The sequence below is a fragment of the Eurypyga helias genome, unplaced genomic scaffold (assembly GCF_000690775.1).
Source record: "Eurypyga helias isolate BGI_N326 unplaced genomic scaffold, ASM69077v1 scaffold2990, whole genome shotgun sequence".
Taxonomy (NCBI): domain Eukaryota; kingdom Metazoa; phylum Chordata; class Aves; order Eurypygiformes; family Eurypygidae; genus Eurypyga; species Eurypyga helias.
Window position 1 is genome coordinate 143223 of NW_010226125.1, and position 23628 is coordinate 166850.

Sequence of the window (23628 nt, forward strand, 5' to 3'; positions counted from 1 at the left end):
CAAAGGCAAAAGTCCTCTGTCAGGTAATAAAAGCAGGATACAACCAGGAATGATTAATTGAAATAGATAACAGAAAAAATACAGAATGAGGATGTGAAAGGAAATTAGGAAATATTCTCAGCTGGGAGATTTATGAGTCTATAGATCTACATCTCCTGGCAATGTAAAATTACACTTTCAGAGCATTATATCATATGCAGTAAGGAATAAATCTAGACTGGCGAAGCTGGACTAGATGACCTTTACAGGAACTCTCTCATTTTTAAAGAATTCCCCAGCTTTATCACAGAAAGAAATTATAACAGGCCATTTCTTCCCTCATGGTCAGATGCAAACGAAGGTAATAGAGAAAGTTTAAAATAAAAATTTTCCACAAAGATCTTTAATTGTGCTTCATGATGGCCCACAGACCAATCTTACCTCATCTCTAGATCATTTTGCTTTGCTGCAATAGTTAACGCTGTATTTTAATAACAATGAAAGACTATATAGAAATAGATGTAAAATATCCCACATTCAATACCTTCACATTTCATTTGGCCAACTGCTTCCCCAATAAAAGAGAATTCATGCTATTAACTGCTTCTTTCAAAGAGAAGCAATGCAGATGTGAAAATATCCTCTCATCTGTGACAGGAATAATATTCCTCATGAACAATGCAGATATTATTCCATATAATTAAAAGAACTTAGCACTCCTTCCCGAGGAGCTGAAATATTACTATTTCACAAAATGTATGCTTTACTAGAAGTCAAATATAAAATTCACATATGCACATCCACCCTCTTCAGTCTTGAGTTCAAAGGACTGAGAGTCTAGAACTGGCAAAACAGATGTGAGCTTACTGAGGTACTTTCACAAGATGATTTTAGCTAAACAGCAGTAAAACAACAGAAACTATGCCTCAGTTCCAAGCAAGTTGCTATCCTCTCAGCTACTGCTGAAACCTCTGTTTTATCACTCACCTCCAACATTTTTGCCACAAGGACAGCCAAGCAGAGCAGCAGGTTGGCCACGAGTTAATGCAGTTTCCATCAGGTTTTCAAAACCTCACTAGGCAAGGCCCTGAGAAGCCTTGTCTGACCTCCAAGTTGGACCTGCTTTGAGCCAAAGACTGGAGCAGAGACCTCCTGAGGTCCCTCCCAGCATCAATTATCCTATTATCCTATGCACTTTATGCTGGTTTCTGAGGCATTTGGGTTTTTTTCTGTAGCAAATTCAGGTGTGATGCCTTTCTTTTGCTGGCAGGCTAATTATAATTTTCTCTTTTCTCCCCTGTCCAACATTTTTCTTGGAATTATGACAACTGGACATCCATTCACCCAGTTTACCACCTTTTACTGGTACCACCATTAACAACAGCAATTCATACCATGTTTGAATGTGGAGCTTAATACATATCTGCATAGGATTAAATGAAGGTGATTAACTGCAATAGTAGAGGACTAGACCCAGGAGGCCCCTTTATTCCTCTATGTTGATTGTGCTTGTATAAAAATAATACAATGCCATCTTCCATTAGCAAGGAATTTATATGCTGTTTCTCTCTTGCCTCTTCTCTAAGAAATTAAGAAGATTTATTTCAGATCAGATTTTTACCAAACCCAGATGGAATACCTAGGTTTACCTTTTAGCACAACAGCCTTATGGCTGTCCTGAGCACTTCCAGCTGTCACAACTACCTTATGGAGTAAGGCATATTTTGCATATTGGTTAATTGTTTCACCATTTTGTTTGTTTTATACGCCACACAGTTCACTTATGGCTAGATGAAGTTCCTACACTGATTTTAACAACATTACTACTATTTTTATTACTTGTTTTGTGCTTCTTATATTTGTAAAGTGCTGCATTTGAAGGAAGGAATACATACAGTATCATTTAGATGGTTTCTTTTTGGAGTGAAGAAGCTGGCCAAGGGCTAGCAAACATGGACACTATTCCAGTTTGAGAATGTCAGAGATGTTGCTCTTCTGTCTGAATGAGATACACAGAACCATGAGTCTCCAGCTAAAAGAAACCCAACATGTGCCAAAGTTGCCTGTGGCCAATGGGACATGATGGTGTTTCAGAGTCATGAAAGCACTAGATAAGAATTTTCCATTATGTTACTTCCTCTTACCCGTCTTCCCCTTACTGAATCTTTAAATTGTTGTTCTTTCCAACTGTCTGTCAGAGCAAAAAGGTCTCCTATACCAACTACACTAGAGGAAGCTGACCAGAGAAATGCATACAAGCTAGGTGCTTTTGATGCCTCCACAGCAGAATTGGGTATTCTACTCTGCATTGCATTACATGAAACATTTTACCAGCACTTTTGCCTCTGAATAGTATTTAAGCCTTTTAAAAGCACTCCCATCAGATTATTCTATAACTTAATAAGCCTATTCAGCTCTGTTTCTACTGCTGAACAGTGAGCTCCTTCTGTTAGCACACCTGTGGACCTAGATACTGTCTCAACCTTATTTCCTTGTTACATGCTCACTGATGGGAAAATGAACAAGGAGTTGAAGTTGTAGAACGGGACAAAGTGCTCTCCTACATCCTCATAAGGCTACAAAAACTAAGGTGAAATATGACCAGTGTAACCTATAGAAGAAAAGGATGCAAATATCTTAAACGTCATAAATGCTCCAGTCATCTCCAGAGAGGGATATCCCAGTGTTTATTATTTATAATTTTTTTAATCAAGTATTTCTTACAAGTGCATTTTCAAGGAGTTTAAAATTTCCTTTGCTGATGATTGATGTCTGTAAGTCTAATCATTCTGCAGGCTTCAGTATTATTTTAACATGAATAAGAAAATGGAGATGAAAGACCATAGAGAAGCAGCAGTAATAATTCAGATGTTAACAAAAATTAAGGAAATAATAATGGAAAATATTTTTCACTATGCACATAGTTTAAACTGGACTTTGATATCAACTGCTAGACTTTTATTCTATAGTAGTTACAAGTCTAACTAAAGACAATTGTGCAAACAGGAAGGAGAAATAGGAAAAGGGAGAAGGGAGCCTTGATATTTAAATACTGCTATGGTTGGACTTCAAACATTTTGAAGGAGAAAATGTACCAACTCCATCTGTTGTAATGACATTCTAGATTTCAGACGCCTACTTAAAATCTGTGCAACTGGTTTTCTTTTTTTTCTTTTTTTTTCTATGAATTTATTTTTGTTTAATTACAAATATCCATAACAAAAGTTCACCAAACAAATTTTGTAAACACTGTGATGCTTACAATTATAATAAACTGCCTTTTTTTTTTTTTAAAATAGTTTTCCAGTATATAGTGCTTATTAGATGCCATTTCTATTCACAAGATTTTTGCAACAAATTGATGGGCAGCTTGGGCACAAGTTTATTAGGAAACCAATATGCCTATGTTCTGCACTTTCTTAACTGCTAGTTACTGAGTACTATAATTAAAAGGTTTCATGAATAAATGCATGTTTAATTCAAGAATTTTCATAAAAAATGAAAAAATGTAGGTACTTTATGTTCAAGTACTTTCTCTTTCTCCTTCCTTTCAGCAGAGAGGAATAGGAGTAGTAAGAGAAAATCAACCACTTAAGTAGAGTTAGACTTTAAAGTTCAAAATCATGAGCTTTTGGTAAATTCTCTAGATGGCGGATAAATACACACATTTTGAACTGAACTTTTAAAAAGCATTTTCCTGTATTTTTCCCAAGAGGGGTGGGTGGGAGGCAAGAAACAGCTGGAATTATGCATCATTTAAGTAGAAAAGTTATTTTTCTTAAAAGTTACTGTCCCTTTCCAATGTATCTTATCAGCTAAAACCTGAGTTTTGCAATAGGCCCATAAGCAAATCTTCTTCACCTAAATTGTTGAAAAAGATCCCTGCTGGAACCAAATGGACTTTGCATGCACAGACTGATGCAGACCCACCAGCTCTGCTGAGCAAAATTGCTGAGCTGAACCGGCAACCTGATGAGGACTGGCAGAGAGAGACAGCAGAAACTGTACCCTCGGCCAAATCCCTCACCGTTGTTGCTTCAGTGTCCTCCTTGACAAAACAGAAAGGAGAGTGCTTGGCTCTCTGTAGGTGCAAGTATTGAAATTAATTATGTGAGTTCACAGTCACTGAGCTGCACCCCAAGCACAAGCGCAGTTACGCATTGCTAAAGAGGAAAAAAATAATTTTGCCAAAGGTGCACCAACTTGATTGAATTTGCAGCAAAAAAACCCTCTAACTGATGGCTTTTATCTTATTTCTCCATTATTTGAGGTAAAACTGGAACATTAAAGATAGTGCATGTGTTTATTTCTACATGTGTAGATTCAGCAAAATCCCTATGGAACAAATCCCTGTTTTCTTTCCTGCATCAGTTCCTAAGCCACATCTGATCCAGATGTACGAACTTCAAATGATACAACTTGCTCCCAAACTTACCTTATTTTCAAATACAATTAAAATGACCGAGAAAACTATTGCGATTAAACAATTTTAAATAGGCTGGTTATCAGCAAAGTGAGAAGCTGTTACTTCATTGTCACTTTTCCTATAACAAGCAAGTCACCTACTAAATATTTATATAAATATATAAATACCTATCATATTGCTAAATACCTATGAACAAGTGAATATATGCTGGAAAAGGCAAAGGGATAGGTGGCAGGAAGGGAGAAGCAACAAGGTCCATACCATAAGGTTATTGGTGTTAGTTTGAAAACAGTTTGTAAGCAAGGTTACTTCTTCTTGTATAACTCCCTACTATATACAGTAGGCTGCAAACTTCTTCCTGTAGCAATGCTGCTTCTAGACTAAGGGAAAATTGTATGGATCTGGGCAGAAGCAGATTATTATTAACTAGATGCGGAACTTCTTTTGACTCATGTCACTATCACCCTCCTAAATAACCACATTATTTTCTTGCAATGAAAACAAAGCACAACATACCATGGAAATTCCTATACAGAATAACATAATGAACTTAAAAAAATTGTAATCATGTGTCAGAGCTTTCATCTCTTGTGCCCCAAAGGTCCAAGACAATTTTAACTGTACCATTTTATATCTACAGTAATAGATCACATTGAACACCTGCTTGCACACCAGATTAGCAACAGCTCGAACAGTTTGCCTTGGTTTAATAAAAACATTGACACTCTGTGTTGGTATTTCTTTTGCAATACTGAGGAAGAAAAATAGAATGCAAACCCAACAACTTGGCTAGAAATCAGTGTACGCTGGAAACACTTTCTGGAACAGGAAACAAACAAAAAAAAAAAGCAAAGTAGTGAGGAGACTTTGTATGTGAGGATTAAAAAAAATACCCTAAGTGGATACAAGACATGATTACTTCACAGACATAACAGAGATTAGTTTTTCTTTTGCTATTATATCAGCAATGACAGCAGTTACATTCAGCGGACACAAGTAAATGCTATTCACTTTTCAAGGCCATATGTGAAACGCTCCCTTGACCACACAGTTTTTGATTGTATTGGCAAGCCAATGATATAAACAAAACTGTTAAAACCAGTGATTTTATGCAAATTTAGTATACTGACAGTTAGGAAAAATGCTAGACTGACACATTCTTGTGATCCTTTCAGAACATAACAATTTAAATCTGCTGGCATTTTTCAAAATAACTGTTAGCAAATAAACAACAACCACACACTTCTGAATTACCATGGTAATTTTTTCAACACTATCCACTTTGTTTACAGGCCAAAAACATACCATTTCTGTTGTCGAAATTAAATTCATCAGTGTAGTTTTTTGACAAAAGATTTTTCTTTTCTATAGAGCCATGTAAAAAGCAGCAGAAGCAAGGAGATAAAGTCAGCATAACTGTAAAAGCTGCTTCTCTGCAGAAAATTTTCACAGTAAAAAGGTAATCAACTCACGCACGTCAATGGCTGCAAAACTCAAAAGGGCTGAGGCATGGAATTGTAAGGGGAATTCATCATTAGCTAGCAGGATGCATTGTTAGTCAAAAATTATTTAACATTTATATCAATGGACTCAAAAAAGAATGAAAGCATCATTGAACAAAGGTAACAGAGTCAAAGACCAGTGAACGACATGAGACCTTCATGTTGAGTGATCAGCATGGTTCCTATTCCAGGGATATCAGAAAAAAGGGAAAAGAAAATAGAGGGGAAGAGAAAAAAAAATAAAAATTGTGCTACAGAGACATAGATTATTCAGCAAGCATACCCAAGAAGTTGTGTGTTTCAACATGGCCAACCATGCATAAAATCATGTATTTAAGAACAAAGAATGCAAGACATAAATTATTAGATTGGGAATACCAGTCTTGCAAATCAGTGATTTGGAAAAGTGACATTCCAGAAAAAATAAAACCAAATCCAAGTAACAAACATACTTTGACTCTAAGTCTATGGTTAAAATGGATAAACAGTGCTTTAAATACAGAGGTACTGAAAAGGAATAGAAAGGTTGTATTGCCTTTCTATCCAGCTCCTGGAATCATGCCCTGTTCTGGCATACATACTTTAGGAAGGATGTTTAGGATACTTTGTATACTTTAGGGTTAAATATGAGTTAAAAGAATTATGAGAAAGATGAAAGGACATGAAACCATACTCTCATGGCAAACCTAGGGTGCTTATTTTACTTCTTTTAAACAAGAGAAGGATACAAAGATTTGATTATAACCTTTAAATTCCTATATTGGGAGATTTAATGGCATTACAGAGTGAGAGATCCTTTGATGGCAATGATGCACAAAAAAGGATTAGCAGACACTGGTGGAATTTGTGGTGTTAACAGTTTAGGTGTTTTGTGGATGGGTATCCAAAGTACATGAAAAATGCTGGTTGTCAATTCTAAGTTTGCTGTTGCTCATTAACTTCCACACCAGATTTTTGAGGAATCTTCCAGTTCCCGAGTACACAATTTATTTTTAGACATGATTTGGAAAGTAAACATAATGGATTATAGAGGAAACCAAGAAAAAACAGAGATAGCTTTTTTTAAAGAAAAAAAAAGTTTTTCCTCACTGCACAGTGTCAGGAATTTACTGTATACTAAGAAAGAAATGTTATTGAGAGATTAATATTCTCTCAATACATGGAAAGTGTTGCAAATTTACCACTGTTCTTTACAGAGTGGAAACTCTTCCCTTACACAAATAATTTTTCTATTTTGTTCTGTAAATACTTGATTTCAAAAGCTCTTGCATTGATTAGATTCCTTCTAGGTAAGATTGCAGACATTACAAACAGGACAGTCTAGGGACACTTGCAGCCTCCTTGCCTTTATGCATTCAGGAAACACTATATATCAGTCTTCCTTTGCAAATGGAAATCACACCACTATCAGATTTTCATCTTCCAAAAAGAGCATAAAAGTAAAGTTGGAAATGATAAGGTAAGAAAAAATGTTTAACATCATACCTAAATTACTACAAATGAAAAAGAAAGTGAAGAGCTGTTCTTGAATCTGGGGACCTGATTTAAATAAAGGGCACTACAAGCACTTACTTTCCATACTACATGACATCTCTGAAATTTACCAGATTCACCTATACGCTGCAGTACACTAAAGGGTTTTAGAAGCCAGTGGACTGAGCACTCAGACTGTGTAAAAGGATGTAAGGGCTCCATTAATTTCCATTAATTTACACCAATGATAATGCGATAACCTGTAGTGATGTTTTACAACAGGAAAACGTTACTTGTCTCTTAAAGATTCGATGAAGTTCCACCTTCAGTTTTTCACAACAGACCTCCTGATAAACCCATGCTGCCATCTCCCTTAGACACTGGCAATCTAAATTATATACTCTTTGTTAGTATATGAAGATAATTTCTATTGCTTTGCTGTACAGTTACTGTTCTTATGATCCTCTACAATGACATCTTTTACTGAGATCAAACATATAAATACATTTATGGGTTGAACATGATATCATATCTAAAATATGTTGTGATCTTCTAACTCCATTTTCTTGAAATATTTTAAAATTAGCAAGTTTCTGCAATTTTCCTTTTACATCCTATTCAGCAGAATGCCTTCTTTCGCATTTACTTGAATTATTGAGGGCTACATGTTAAAAACAGTTACACTCATGAGGGCTCCCCTTAGCTCAAAGGAAAAACAAATACTTCCCACAGGTTTTCCTGCCGTTATCAGGCCTGTGATACATTACATTATCAAGTACCTGTAAGTAAAGGGGTTGTCTGACAAGACAACATATTGCGGTGACAAAGATGCTGTAAAGAATGTTTCTAGCCAGTCTAGAAACTGCTGCTTCTTCCCGTTCCATCAGCAGCAAGGAAGTCAAGGCAGAGATACCACACTCCATTTCAAACATGACATCTTCGAGTTAAAGGACATAACACACTTGTGTCCGTTCCATATTCATAACAGCAAAATAAAGAAATCTAAAAATATTTCTTTGAGATCTGGTTATTGCCCAAAGAATAGGAATCAGTGCAACAGCAGCAGTCCAAAAAAGGTTTCAACACCACTATGAAAACTAGACAGTCTCTCATCGCAAGCACAGAGCAGCAGCTCTTGTAAATGTTATTTTTACTCACGTGGTACAAAGCAGTTTCTGGTCCTGGTGTGCCCATGACTTCTTGTCTCAATGACTCCATTTGTAAACTAGGCAACAGCGAGTAATGACTGGGGCTACTGCTTTTGTCTCCTTTCTTTTTGGATTTTTTCCCAGTATCCTTTTTGCTATTCCTTTGAAACATGTAGTCTTCTTGACCTATTTTCTCATTGCTCATATAGCGAAGCAACGAATTTTCTGTTGAAAGAAAAGTAATGCAAAACATCATTGTGAATATTTGTATGTATGCTAATCCTGCTTCCAAAATATGTGATATCCTTACAAAGACCTACTGTCAATTTTAACTCTTCAAGACACTTTCATTAACAAAACCCATTTGCATGTTTGGTCTGGGTATCATACAAAAGCAATCTTTTGATAGGGAAAATTAATGATTCTTGCAGTTTTCCGGTATCGTTGTCAATAAAAGAAACATAATATAAAAAACCCGCATCAATAAATTCTGTCAAAGAGTTTTCAAAAAATAAGCAATGATACATTTAAGATCATATCTGTAATATTTTTTTTTTAAACAAGATGTTAATGAGTACAAATGACTGTGGTGCAATACATTTAAAAGTAATTTGCTTTGAAAATTCATTTGAGATTGTTCATCATACCATCCGTACTTTCCTTGAATACTATTCTGGCATCTACCAGCTTGTAGCTGAGGGACATTCAGGGCCAGAAGCAGTGTTTGTGAATTTAGGAAAACTCAGCAGATCTGTCTTTCACGAACTTGTCTGGTCTTCCCTTGTATTAATGTAAGTTTTTACTATCCACACCTCCTATGGCAAGAACCCAAACTGCACAAGGAGCCTTTCTCTTTTTAACCAGTGCTTGATGGAGACATTTGATGTCTCCCAGATCTTGTTTAAGAAAAAAAAAAAAAGTGACAAACCTATTTCCTTACTTTATTCCACACATAATTTTATAAACCTTTATTATGTCCTGCCTAAATTCTCCAAAACTGATGACGGCCAGCCTACTGAATTGACCCTGGTTTGAAAGCCACTCCATACATTTGATCATTTTTGTTGTTTCCTGAACCTTCTTCCATTCCACTGTATTTTTCTTAAGACATGAAGAGACCAGAACTGCACACACACATGCAGCATGAGCAAGAACTTATAGAGCAGCATAATAATACTTCTGTATGTGTCTTCTTTTCCTAAAAATTCCTAACAGTGTTTCCTTTTTTGACCCTTACTGAACATCTAGTTAATATCTTTATGAAAATATCTATCATTACTATCATCTTGTTCCTAGGCAACAAAGCCATCTCAGAAGTTATCATTTTGTATGTGAAGTTACGTATGTGAGCCTCACAAACCAGAATTTTTAAGAACTTATCATCGATGATTTTGCAGTGAATCCCATGTGGCTCTAGAATGTTTTCCATCCAAAAAGAACTCATGAAGGCAGAGAAATGTGATATGAAATTCTCATTCAATCATACCAATATTTATCAGTAATAACTATACATTTGTTCTCTAGTATTATAAGATTAAGGTCAGTTTCAAAATGGACTGGATAACACAGCTGAACCAATGAAATGCCAATATAAAGTTATGCTAAACTGCAGGGCTTTGCAGTCATGATTTTCTTTTGCCTGGCAACTTCCTCAATCCTAATAGTAGCTCTGCAAAAAAATTAAGTATACATAATGAATGAAAGAACCCAAAACAGGTTCGTAAAGATATCTATCTAAGCAAGCAGTAAAATGATGTTGAAATATATAGCTGAAAGCATGATAAAACCCATAATGCCTTGTATAAGATGGCTGTTCAGATCACTTACCTCTCCTACTATCCCTTTTTATTTTATTGGGGTCTTCATAATCCCCCACCCAGTTATATTCTACTGGCATAGAAATAGGCCTTAGTTTCCCTGGAAACAGAGGAAAAAATTGAGATCATGCACCATAAGGCAGCAATAAACTAACATTCTTTAGAAGCAAGAACAAATTATGTGCTAAGCTACTATTGTACAGGGTTGCTTATGAAAGAAGATCCAGCATTGCCTCTGAACAAGAGGTTAAGCCAGGAGTTGTGTTTTCTTTAACAGACAAGAAGCAGCTAAGTATTTAATGGATTTTGTTAAATTTAGAAGAAAAATCCAGGGCCCTACAAAATCATCAGTGGACTGACTTTTGAGACCGAAAAAAACGCATTCAGATTACTTCAGTTTTCACTGAACAATATCTGTTTATTATCCTGGAAGCCCCTGGCACACACATGGAGAGAACTGTTTTAAAGCATATATGAATTGTTGGTAACAGAAATGTGTTCACATCACTAAAGTATTTTCACAAATAGCATCGTTGCTGGTGAGCTTAAAAGATCCATCAATGACTGAATAAGAAAGGAATAGAAAACCTTTACATGTAAGTTCTTTTGTAGCATTTCATCCACAGAAAGCAAAGTACATTACTACTGGTAAATTCACTTTGATTTCAGACAGCAAGAGACAGAAAAGCTGAAAACTATTATTTGTTTTAAATTTTGATTTGGAAACTGCTGAATTGATTTTTTTAAAAATGCTGTAAACTATTATTTTTGCTTAAGGATTCCACAGATATAGTTGGAAATTCAGTGAAAGTGTGCTATGCAAATCAGTGGGGTTACTTAAAGTGGTCTGAAGTTCTTAGCAAGTTAAAATAGTATATTGAAACAAAACAGAGTAGCATAGCATATGGCACAATATCTGGCAGACTGAAAACAAAATGTTTTCACAAGGTCAGCCTCTGATATTTTTTGAATCTATCTACTGGTCACAAAACCAAAAAGTGAGAAAATAATTTGGTTTTAAATGTAGCAGAGCTTAAAGTAGAAACTTCAGAAGCCTTGTTAATTATTTTAGTAGAAAAACCCTACATAAAGGTGATCAGTCTTATTCCACATTTTTGAGGTTAAATCCATTGTACACTGAAAAAGAAAGACATGTTTATAATGAAAACAAATATTCAAACATGTCATATGCCTACTGAAGTATGGTGTCCATGGGAAATACACCATTACTATGCAGGCAGCATAATGGTTGTATTGTCTTTTTAAAAAACTGACAAGAAAGGGTGTATGTTCTCTACAGACCACAGGATCAGGTCACAAATACATCATACTGCTCAGAAAACACAACATACATATTTAATTTTTTATTTATCATTTATTTTACTATTTATGGGCACATTTTTAAGCCTGATTGGAGCTGGTGAGATTTAGAGCACACAGTTAAGAAGTCATTTCCTGAGTGGGGATGTATTTGGCCCGTGTTTACTTGATCAGGAGTAACTTTCAATAGTTACTTTTTCTAGAGATACAACTTTCTCTCCTTTGTGAGACTGAATTCACAGTGTCTTGTTGAAAGGACCTGCCCACTTAGAGAGATACAAAAGCTACAAAATCATGTCAAGTCTGATTGTTATCGAAAGCTACAGCCATTACAAATTTTCTACAAAATCTCTAGCTGTTCAAAGTCAATAGGGTTTGTATCTGGCAGTAAAACCGTAATGACCAGATTTATTTCTTTCCATAAACTCAAGTTTCATTTGCCTGCTGCCTCTGCTAATCTCCTTTTTGTTAACCCCACTGATTCCCTAGATCTGTTTTCCCCAGGGACTACACTCAGGAAGATTCCTTCCTTGGGATGTGAACAGAAGTTTTCTGAGGCCAGTTAGCAACAATTGTACAACAGCTGGAAGCCAGTAAGAGCATGAAAGAGAAATCTCTGTTAACATTGTCAAAAAATGTCAAAAGATTCCAATAAAGAAATTATGGAGGGCCCTATTAACCTCTCATGAAGGAGGACTGAGAAATATTAAAAGAAAAAAAAAATTAGCACCACCACATAATTAATGATGAGTACATGTTGAAAACAATTATTTCTCTAGGCCTTGGAACTCTGACCTTTTTAATGGGTCACCATAAGCAAGAAGAGCGTTATTGTAATTTTCCAGATTTCTATAAAATCCTAAGGTCATGCATGTCTAGCCACAAATCTTATGCTAACAAGTGCCACGTGGGAAACTTTAGAATTTAATACTGAAATGGTAATATTTTTAGAAAATACACTTCATTAAAAAAGAAATGAGATCAAAAATGAAAGGCTGTATAACAAATGTGTTAAATAATGACTAATTTTCAGTGCAGTCTTTGATCCATGTATTTATAACCCTTTGTGCTACTAGATAAAAAAGGCTAAAAAAAGCTATCCTTTAACAAAATAATGGGGTAAGCAGTCCTTGAAGAAGAAATGTGTTCTTCTTCACTCTAGACCACCATTATTAAAATTTAAATCTGGAACAGAAGTACATCTCTGGTAACAGAACTGTCTGCATCCATTGTAATAGTTGAAATACTGGAGTAATAAGATTATATCCACTTGGAAAACTTAGCAGTTATTTTGTACACTATGGGCATTGTTAGAAAATACCTGAAAATGCTTTGAAATCAAAAGGATACTGAGGATTTTGCAGCAGGATTGTGTAGTTGTGTAGAAAGGGGGCATTTTATGAAAATGTATCCTTTAATGTTGTGCAAGCACATTGCTCCAGGTCCTGAGGATACTTTACACAGCTCAAGCTCAAATTAAGCTTATCTTCTTCCCAAAGGGATATGATGTTAGGATTACTGTAACAACTCCAACATATAGCTTGTGCTCAGTTTAAAAATTGATACAACATAGCAAGTAGGGTGGAAAAAAAAAAATACTCGTGTACTCAGCTAATACCATAGTAGTCAAAATATCTTTTTTAAACATGAGATTCCCTCTTCATTTTCTTCGATACACTAACGATGCTATGATGGCACAATTTTATACAATTCTCTCAGTCCAAAGCTGAAACAAGTTACAACACCAGCTAGAGTTCCCACAGATTTAAAGAAGAAATAACCTGGAGTGTAAAGGTTTGACAAGCAAAACTCTCACCAAAAATTATTTCTGAGTTCTCACCCTAAATAAGTCAAAATCCAGTAGGTGAAAGAAGCATACAAATATGTTTACATGCAAATTTCTTTCTTAGACAAGATATAACTTCAAATAAAGAGGAACTGCTATGTATAGGAAGTCATCACGTCCCATATAGGAAGTTACAGGAGGTTAATACAGTATTATAAAGAAAGCATACTATCATCAGTCATACTTCATTTCTGAAGTACAAAAAATTAAAGAGTTTTAAGAGAGCAGTGCAGTAGGAAAGCAGCATGTCATCTCTTGGCAAGACTGAAGTGGTTTTGATCTTCAAAACTACTATACCTGGGTAAAATTATAGAACGTATATTCAGGAAAATCATCAGTATAAAACTGGACTTGGCCTCCCTATCATAGTAAGTAATTAATTTTTTCTTGAACAGAATAACCTCTTAGGTTGAAATTGAACTAAAGTAGTACAGAATTCTTTAAAAAAAGAAATCAATGGCCACTGAAAATATTTTCACGCTTAAAAACAAAAGCAGATGCACAAAAATCCTAAAATCAACAAATGGTGATTATCCTTATTAGATCAATGGCATACCATATGTTGGCGTGCTCTCTCTCCTTCCAGGACCACTTGTTCTTCCTTTCTCATATTCATAGCAGTATAAAACTGCATCTTCTTCAACCACATTAAAGCGTTTCCGGTATTCCTGGTCAAGAAATGAGTTTGGAGACTCGGATCCTGTATGAACCGGCTTGCCCACTATATGTCTGCCAACATCATCACATGGGAGATTTCCCTTTTCATCCCTTTAGTAAAGAAAAGAGGTTTTTAATATATTGGGATAAGACACTGTTTTGGGTTTCTTTTTCCCACTGTGAATATTTCAGTAAACACTGGAATACGTCAATATTTCATATAAGCAGGAAAGAGATGCCATCGACCAACATCCGTATCACACATCATAGATGCATATGCATTCATGTTTGTGCCAGTTATGTCACACACCTCTGGTTATTCAAATCTTTTATAGACTTTATCCATCTTATTGGCTTCTCTTGAAAAGAATCAGAGAAAAAAAAGCTGATGCGCAGCTACTCTTTTTTCTTTGTTTTTATTTTTTTTTTTTAAATCTACCTAGAATTTTGTGATTTAAGGCAGAGTAATACTACTGACCTTACTTTTTCATACTCGCAGTTTTAAATACATCAGATAGTTTTAAGACACAGCTGTATGACAAGCATGGAGAAATTCAGTCTGGTTCCTTCCATACTAACCCCAGAGCAAGAAGAACCAGGGACCGATGATGTACAGACATTTGACATACTGTTGCCTAATCAATTCAGGCCTAAAAGTTGTACAGGTACATCCACGTGGTGCCAAATAGGGTGTGTAGCACCTGACCGTGAGCTGCTATCCCAGGACAGCAATGCATTGCAAGGCACACACTCTGCAGTTTGTGTACAGATCCCCTAGTTTTTCCCTTCCCTGCAACTTTGCCCCACGCTCTGAAAATGCAAACTACCCAAAGGTATCAAATGAGAGAGAGCAAGCTGTGCCTGGGGTAGGAGCCTTCAGTGAAGCAGTGCTCAGTAAACCTGTTGGTAGCACTGTGTGGGGAGATGTCTGCCAAAGACCTAATCAGACAGTAGTGTCTGTGCACCAAAATATACGGGAGGCAGCCAAGAGTGAAGCTGGGGCCTCATGCCCCTCTTGGAGCACTTCTGCCTCTCTGGACTGCCATGTGAGTTCTAAGATGGCCAACGTGCTGACCCATACACCCCTTGGGACTCTAAGACTCCATCTGGGGATAAAGCAAAGCCTCATCATGGGATCCAGTCAGCCACAGAGGATAAGAAAGGGCTATGCTGCCTTGCCTGCAACAGCACAGCACCATAAACCACCAGTGACCACTGTGCTTGCTTTTCCAGCCTGCTTTCCCAGAGCAGGGGTGGTGTTGACATAGCAAGGGAGGCTGGTGCAGCACCACCAGGGCTGTAAGCTCATCTTTAGTCATGGAAAGACTTTCTGTGGTGACAGTGCTGGGGGACCCCGGCAGGTAACAGGATGCAGACTGACACAAAACATCCAAATGCTAATTGGTGCTGCAGCTCCCATCAGAGGCTGGCACAAGGAAGTCTCTGCGGTAAGGGGGGCAGCCTGACCTAGAGAGATTGTTACTGCAAGCACAGATAGAAGTGCAGGGCCACCAGGCAAACACCCTTTGCCACAGGCATCTGGAGATGAGGACTTCAGTTCTCACCCACAAGGATATTCCACAAATTTGAGCAGGCACTAACTTAGAACCAGCACTTCTAAGTAACTGGCACACGGACAACATCGGTCGCGCTTTCTCATGCCGTCCAGTTATGTTGGCAGCGATACGATCTGTGGGTATCATCACCAAGGCATCAGGGTTTCAGGACTTTACAATTTACCTAAAAATATCAAGTCTTTTGCTCTATTCCAGTAACAAATTAAGGGTTTGGTTGGTTGGTTTTTTTCACATGGAATGACAACAATAAACGGAAAAACAGATGCCGAGTAGTTTGATAATACCTGAAAAAAGGCATGCTTAAATATAGTTAATCATGGACCAAAAAACTTGATGAAATGTCAAAACAGATCATTCAGAAACACTGTACACTATGTGACAGGTTTGTGAAATGAAGCACAGTCCATTAGGATTAAGCTGATAAAAAGAATTCAAATGTACATAGCTTAATCTCTCTAAGATTACAGCTTGCACTAATACGTATTATAAGATTTAATCAGAATTGGTCCAAACTACCGTATTACCATCATGATTTAAGAAATGTTATTAATAAATAATCAAAATGCATTTTGAAGACCTTAATTTCCAGAGCAAAACTCAAAAACTGCTGCGCAGCGAATATTCACTAAAAATGCTTCAAAAAAGAGGATGCATTTCTTATCAAATACAAGTATTTTTGTTGTGGTAAACATGATCAGTAGTGGTAAAAACAGTACTTCTCTTAAGATAGTAAAGTTTCAATTTCAAGAACAATAGGCCTTTACCACACAACTACCACATACAAAGAGAAACCTCAGACTGTGTTTCGGTTGGAATTTTTTTTTTTAGATTCTTTACATTAATGTGTTAGAATTAAATACTTGATTTATTCTACGGATTTTCTGAAAACCATGTCCTTAAAATATTTACATATACATAAGAAAATACTGTTTTAGGAGAGATAATAGAGGGGGCCTGCAAGGAAGCTGGGGGGGACTTTTTACAAGGGCCTATAGTGACAGGACAAGGGGTAACAGATTTAAATTGAAAGTGGGGAGGTTTAGATTGGATATCAGGAAGAAGTTCTTCCTGGAGAGGGTGGTGAGGCACTGGAACAGGTTGCCCAGAGAAGCTGTGGATGCCCCATTCCTGGAAGTGTTCAAGGCCAGGCTGGATGAGGCTTTGAGCCACCTGGTCTAGTGGAAGGTGTCCCTGCCCATGGCACGGGTTTGGAACCTTAGATGATCTTTAAGGTCCCTTCTGACCCAAACCAATCTATGATAAAAGACACATTCAATGCCTATGAACATTTCAAATGTCATGACTGACAATATTTTTTTTAATTAGAGGAAAAAAAAATTAGAACTAAACTATGTATTCTGTTTGTCTTTTTGTCATCTAAAATAGATAGTAGAGTAAATGTGTTAGCAAGTTCAATTGCATTATATGTGTTGCATCTGAAATGTCTTTTTTTTTTATTCCTCAAGAAAGAAAAACCAAGCCAGGGAACAGACAAGGGAGAGATGAGGAAGGAACATGGGACTCAGCTTATGGTTTCAGAAAAAGCTCATGACATGATCTAAATCATGAAATGGAAAGTCACTCTTTTGCCCTGGAAGGTTTTTCATATCTCCAAAGAGTAAGTATTTATCATAGAAGCACAACTTCTCCTCCCCACTAAGCAATTTAATTTGCCATATACCTCACTCTTGGATAACTCCTAGGAAAGACTTGCCAGTATCGTGTCATACATCTTATTAACTGGCTAGAAAAGTTACCTATAAGAGAGTCTTAAGAAAATCCCAGCTATAAGAAACTCAGGTAGAAGAGAGGACATGCTGTCCTTACAACCTTTCCAATAAAGTTAACTAAAAAAAAAAAAGCAGTAAGTAATTTAAAAATATACTGGCTGGACATATGTGTGTCTAAGAATATGGGAGCTTTAAAGATACTGATTCCTCTTAAAAATATTTCTAGACCTCTGGGTAGCTACTTCACATTAGTTATAGGTCAAAATTCTCTCAGAAATTTAGGAAAGAAACATCTGTGTACGTTATGGAATTATACTGAATCATTTGAGGTCGTGTGAGGGTAGGGCGATGAATCTGCAAGGAGGATCATCTGCTTTTCTGACTCAGGAAGCCCAGAGACCTGGAAGAGATGAAAATGCCTGTTCCAGGTGGCAGGACAGAGTAGCAGATATATTTATAGGGAACAGCGTAGTCACTGCAGAATCTAGCAGAGCGGCCACAGTAAAACACAATCCTGAAATTTGTTTTAACACTATTGAATCAAATATATCTAAAAAAAGAAAACACTATAGCAGATCAAAACAGTGCTCTTGTTGAACTTGAGTTTTTTACTCAGCCTCCCTTGTTGCATGATGGCTATTAGACAAGATACAAACTCTCTTCCTAGTTACAGATTCAAGACTTCAGATAATTTTTACTCTTGTGAAATAGGATGAGACTGTTGTATACAATAGATTATCCCATATTTTAGAAAATAAGCTACTGAACCTTCTTTTCTAAAGGCTAGTGCCTGTTTTGCAGAAAAGGCCTTGATTCAGATCACTGTGGTCCTGATTCAGCATATCTACCCTTAATAAGCAGTTCACCTGCAAAAGGAAGCATCACCAGCCCAATCCCACAGGGCAGGCTGATAAATGGGTAGGAATGGAATAATCAGTTGCTTTACAAATATTTTGTACATTGAATTGTGCCTGAAAGGATCTTTTTTACCTTGGAACATAAGGTTCTGTTGGAGGAGGAGGTATGTAGAGATCCTGGAGGGCAGAGCTGTCCCTTTTTGTAGGTGTGCTGATAGTGCTGGATGGCGTAGCGACACTGCTTGTAGGACTTCTAGGAATAAGAGGCTGGTTCAAAAGAGAGAGAGAAATAACCAATATTATGCTTATATAATATACGTTTTTATTTGAAAAAGCTATAAATATTCAATAGTTCAGAAAGTTAAAGAAACAGTTAACAGTTCTAATGTTTTGTGTTCTTTTAAGCTGACTGAAAAACCACTCATGCTAAGGAGACAGACCTATGAATGTACGAGCATTGTGCTTATAAAACTGACTGCTCTGATTACATCTTTTTCCCTTTTGCATAGCAACATTATTGCAAATGCCCATAAAAATAGCAATCAGCATAGCCACAGGTGAAATCTTAATGAATAAATAACATACAGAATCCAGTGAATTCCTTAATTAAACCAACATTGTCAAGAAAAAGTCTGGTGTTTACAGTAAAAGGTATATAAGTAGGCATTAAATTGAATGTCATCTCTCCCATCTGCTCTACAGCTTAAGAATTAACTGTAAAAGCTTCAGTTTATGTCTGCAGATGCTATAAAATCAGGTACTACATCCTCAGAGTACACGTGCTATGAGACAGAATGAACTGAAGATTATTATTATTCTTCAGTCCCCTGGGCACACTCCTCACGAAGTAACATTTACTCACAGGTAAATCAACTGTACACTCCTTGCAGAATAATCATGCATTCTAGCTATCATTCCAGTCCAAATAGGATCATTCCCTTTAAGCACATCTCTCAAATTAGACTCCCCTTTTCTTCTTCAGCTTAACTATCTTGACTAGCTAATTAATGACCAACCATTTGAAGAATTCATTAAATCATTGGAGGGCTGGAAATTATAGCAAGTTTTTCTAACAGTCTCTATACAGATGCAGAAAAAATTAAATGAAAACTTTGATTGCTTTAGTCTACTTAATAACGTGTCTGCCTAATATCAGAACCTTTTATATTGCTTTGCTTGTGTGACAGCTAAACTCAAGCAGAAGCAAAAGAAAAATGGCAAAACAGCAAGCATAACAGTATCTTCATATACCCTCACATTAATCTATTATTAAACAAATGCTGAGTTTTCCTTTGGAAGAGTTCTTTGCCTTCCATCTTTTTGGAAGTTAATTCCTTGAAGAATGAAGTGTTAGTACTAAAGAGGGTTCACCATACCTATAATTTCTGATGTAAATAACTACTCGAGAATGCAAACATTTCACATTGTACTGATGGCAGAGAAACCCTAAATACTGACTGAATAAATGTGTAGAAAGATCCTTCTGTCAGCAGTATTAAGAACACTTTATGGGAGACCAACAGGGCAAAATCAGTTCTCACTTTCTAGATATTAATCTTGACACTGTAGCATTATGCCTATACTGCAGAAAACTCCAACAGTTTTTCAAAATCTTGGCCTTTCATAAGCTAGCAATGAGCCATTCAAATTTATACATATCAAGCAAAGATCCCACCACTGCATTACATTTTTTTTCCAATCTGTACGTAAGAGTAATGCATGTAACCTAGGAAACCTCATCCCTTAGCCAGCTACTGCCTTGTTTTAGGACAGAGCTGTGTTAGATTGTATTTATCTCAAACACAATAAAAGGTACAATAAAAAATTTCTTGTTAAAACTTTGCGAGTTCACCTTCAGAGCAATAGCCGTAAACCGACACAAGTTTCCTCTTTTTGAATGTTCGAAGACCATCTCCTGTACACAGCGATACTACTAAATTATTTCCTTTTTCATTAGAGTTAACATGAGTATTCTGTAGCCAGACCAATGAAAGACTGCCAGTATTAACAGGAAGAGAGGGAGAAGACACACACACACAAAACCAGACAGATAAAAGACTTCACAACCACTAAAAACCAAGAAGACAGAAGTCTGCAAAAATAAGAATAAAGCTGGTGGGAAACTGGGTAAAAAAAAAAAAAAAAAAAGAAACAAAAAAGAAATCCCTTCTTTCAGAGAAACAAAAATCTTATCCTCTAAATTTTCATCTGAGATACTGTAACCATAGATGTTCTTGAACCAGTTACTCATACAACACTAGGTATTTCCTTTTTGATACCACGAACTACAAAGTTCACTTTTGGGTTCACTGAGTAGCTTGTAGAATTTATTTTCATTGTAAGCCAAAAGAATTTTGTGACTAAGACCCATCTAAGAGAAAATAGATTTGCTCTTTTCCACTTTGTGGAAGACAGCTCTTTACCTGCATGAGTAGGTAGATAAGAGGAAAGGGGGACCTAGAGACTAGACTGGTGGCAATCAATAGGAATTTATGGTTTTTGTCATATAAGGAAAATCATGCTCAAGCGTAACAGTGATGTGGACTTACATAGGGCTGGTGAGCCTCCGGTGGTCCTGACCGACTGCTGGAGAGCTAGAGGACATAGGTAAAGAATTTCCCATGTGTTACAGCCTGGAATGCCTGGGGCTAACTATTTAAATACTAACGATATGGACTTAATTTCTGGGAAAAAAAAAAAAAGATCTTGGTGAACTCTGAGGATTCTGTTGGGTAACTTCACACTTGTTCAGTCCCTGCTAATACATGGCCCAGACATACATGTTGGTTTGTCCTCCAGAACAGTTGGCTGGAAAACAATGGAAATCAGTTGGGGTTTGTGCATCTTCGGCAAATACATATTTTGGTTCATTTTTTGGCTTGGCAAGGTGGTTGAACAGTGATTGCAATAGGAAGAAATGGTATTCAGTCTACCACATAAAACCACAAGTTATCCAGCTATCTGAAGGTAAAAGGTTTCCCTCAAACTGTTCTCATGTCAGAGACTTTCAGAGGTGAAATTACAGTGTAATTGGTGAGAGTCTGAATGAGTGTCGTATCTCACAAGATGATAATGTGCGTACGCCTTCCAGGGAACCCAGAGCTCCCAAGGGGACAGAAACTGGAATACAGCCTAGTAGAAGTGGAAGAACAATTCTGTAGGATTGCCTCAAAACACACTAGCATGTGTCATATCTTTTCCATATTTGGGTCATACTACCAAAGTCAGCTCTCCAGCTCATTTCCACACAAACAGAAAAGCTGTGTAAATAGAAAAAAGGGATGAATTCAAATTTAAAAATAAGTTACCACTTTTTAAAAAATATATCACCACTTGACCAGTAAGAAGTGCTACATGGTAAAAGCATTCAAATGGTTTCTCCTGGTAGGAGCTCAACACAGTGAGAGCACTGCTGTAGCTACCACCTTGTGCTGTAGGAGTTCAGCTTTCATTTATAAAGAATTAAAAGTCTTCAGGCTCACCTGGTAGAAGAGGGAGCCTTCAGAACATGACTGCAGATATGGTACATCTAGAAGGCATTTTGCATTGCAATTTAGAGACCTCAACCGTTCAGTTTTTAAGTCAATCTGTGCAACTGCAATTCAATCAGCCCATGTAGCTCTCCAGTTCAATGGCAGCCATTCGGTGGATCATACGAATTGAACAGAAAATCACATGGAACTCCATTCAAGTATTTTGGAACTGGATGTGTGTTGGAGATCAGTGTTATCACTAATTTAATTATCTTCCAAGGACTATAGCTTTTTCCTACTACAGTCCTTTTTAGTAGGCTAGGCAGGGAAATTGGGATTGCTGAAACAGCAATAAATCTAAAACGTTTTCAGGTCCAAAGAGTTAAATACTTAAACCATGGGAATAGCCTGACAGAGAAAGTATAGAGGTTACATATTAAAACTGGAATAGCCTCAAAAATGTCCCACAAAAAAAAATATTTTGCATCAATCTTAACCTACGATTACAGACACAAAATACATATTTCAGTACATTTTGGAGTACTATTTCTCAAACATTTTTTATGCACCATCCCCTTTCAGGATCATCAGTCTTTATGGACCCTTTCTGAAACTGTCAGTTGGCCAGGGACAGATAACCAACCGTCTTTACCTACACCAGCTCAGTTTCTCTAACGCATGGAAATAAGAAGTCCCTGTAAGTCCTGACTGGTAACACAGAGACACTACACTTAACTACCCTCTCCTTGAGAAGCTGCTCTGTCCCCTGTTAGCTCTGCCTCACAGTCCCTACCTCCCTCTTTCTACCAGCCTATTGCAGCTTTTCCCATCCCAATCCTGAAAGAACTGAGAGGGAGCTCCCAGTAGGTCAGTGTATTATTTTTGCTTTTACTCTCTAAACAATGAATACAATTAATATTTAATATATATTATCTAAAATTCTCTTTAATGTCTCTTAAAACCCTTTGAACTTTCCATTAACTCCCTTGAAAGCTGCAATATATAGTTTGAGAAACACTGCTCCACAAAAAAAGACATACATTTAAAAATATAAGCAAAACCAATACAAAATTTTAAGTAGTAATATCTTTATACAGCATCAGTAAACAGATTTTACTACTAATATATTTTTCATATTGGATGCAGGTTATGACAATTTATTGAACAGAATGTTTCCAATAAAATAAACTTTTTATAAGACCAACCATGACATGAAGTAATGACATACTATAACTAATTCACACTCGGTAGGAAAACCCAGTCAGAAACCATTTTAACAGTACAGCAAAGAATGCCCGGTTTCCATGTAGTTAGAAGACAACTAAGCAACTGAAGAGCAAAAGTTAGTATTTCATTCAAATTTAATGATCAAAAAGTGTAAGGTCATTAATTCTAATCATAAATGATGAAAACAGAATATAGCATAGTCCCTAGATGAAAGGCGTCAACAATACAATCAAGCAAGGAAAAATACTACATAAAGATAACAGAAGTAGCATTTTCTGTCAAAGTAACTCTGTTGTTACTGTTGCTTTTTAGGAGGCTGAACATACAGTATTGGAGATATGATGCGTATCTAATCCAAAATAAAGAATGTTTAAAAACCAGGTACTGAGCTGTTGGTCATTTTATAACGGTACAATTTAATCTCATACAAAACAGTACAGTGAACTATTTTAAATATACAAAATGTGACACTTAAATAAGCATGGTGAAAGGCATGACAGAGCATTTAAGAGGTGTCAGAAGGTTTTTGTTCAAGTCAACACACAAGATGTGCCTGGCAGCTGGACCGGCCCCAAACCTCACTGACATCAGCAAGA

At 36.6% G+C, this 23628-nt stretch overlaps 1 protein-coding gene across 1 annotated transcript in view; it reads right to left on the minus strand.

The window, feature by feature from the left end:
* Window positions 1–23628, minus strand: part of CNKSR2 (connector enhancer of kinase suppressor of Ras 2) — a gene marked incomplete at its 5' end in the record, with an annotated part of 119566 nt that overhangs the window by 69414 nt on the left and 26524 nt on the right. Inside the window, 4 exons of the mRNA XM_010151718.1 lie at window positions 8539–8753; window positions 10356–10445; window positions 14068–14279; window positions 18466–18599. Of these exons, the coding sequence (XP_010150020.1) occupies window positions 8539–8753; window positions 10356–10445; window positions 14068–14279; window positions 18466–18599 (651 nt within the window). The remainder of the gene's footprint in view (window positions 1–8538; window positions 8754–10355; window positions 10446–14067; window positions 14280–18465; window positions 18600–23628) is intronic.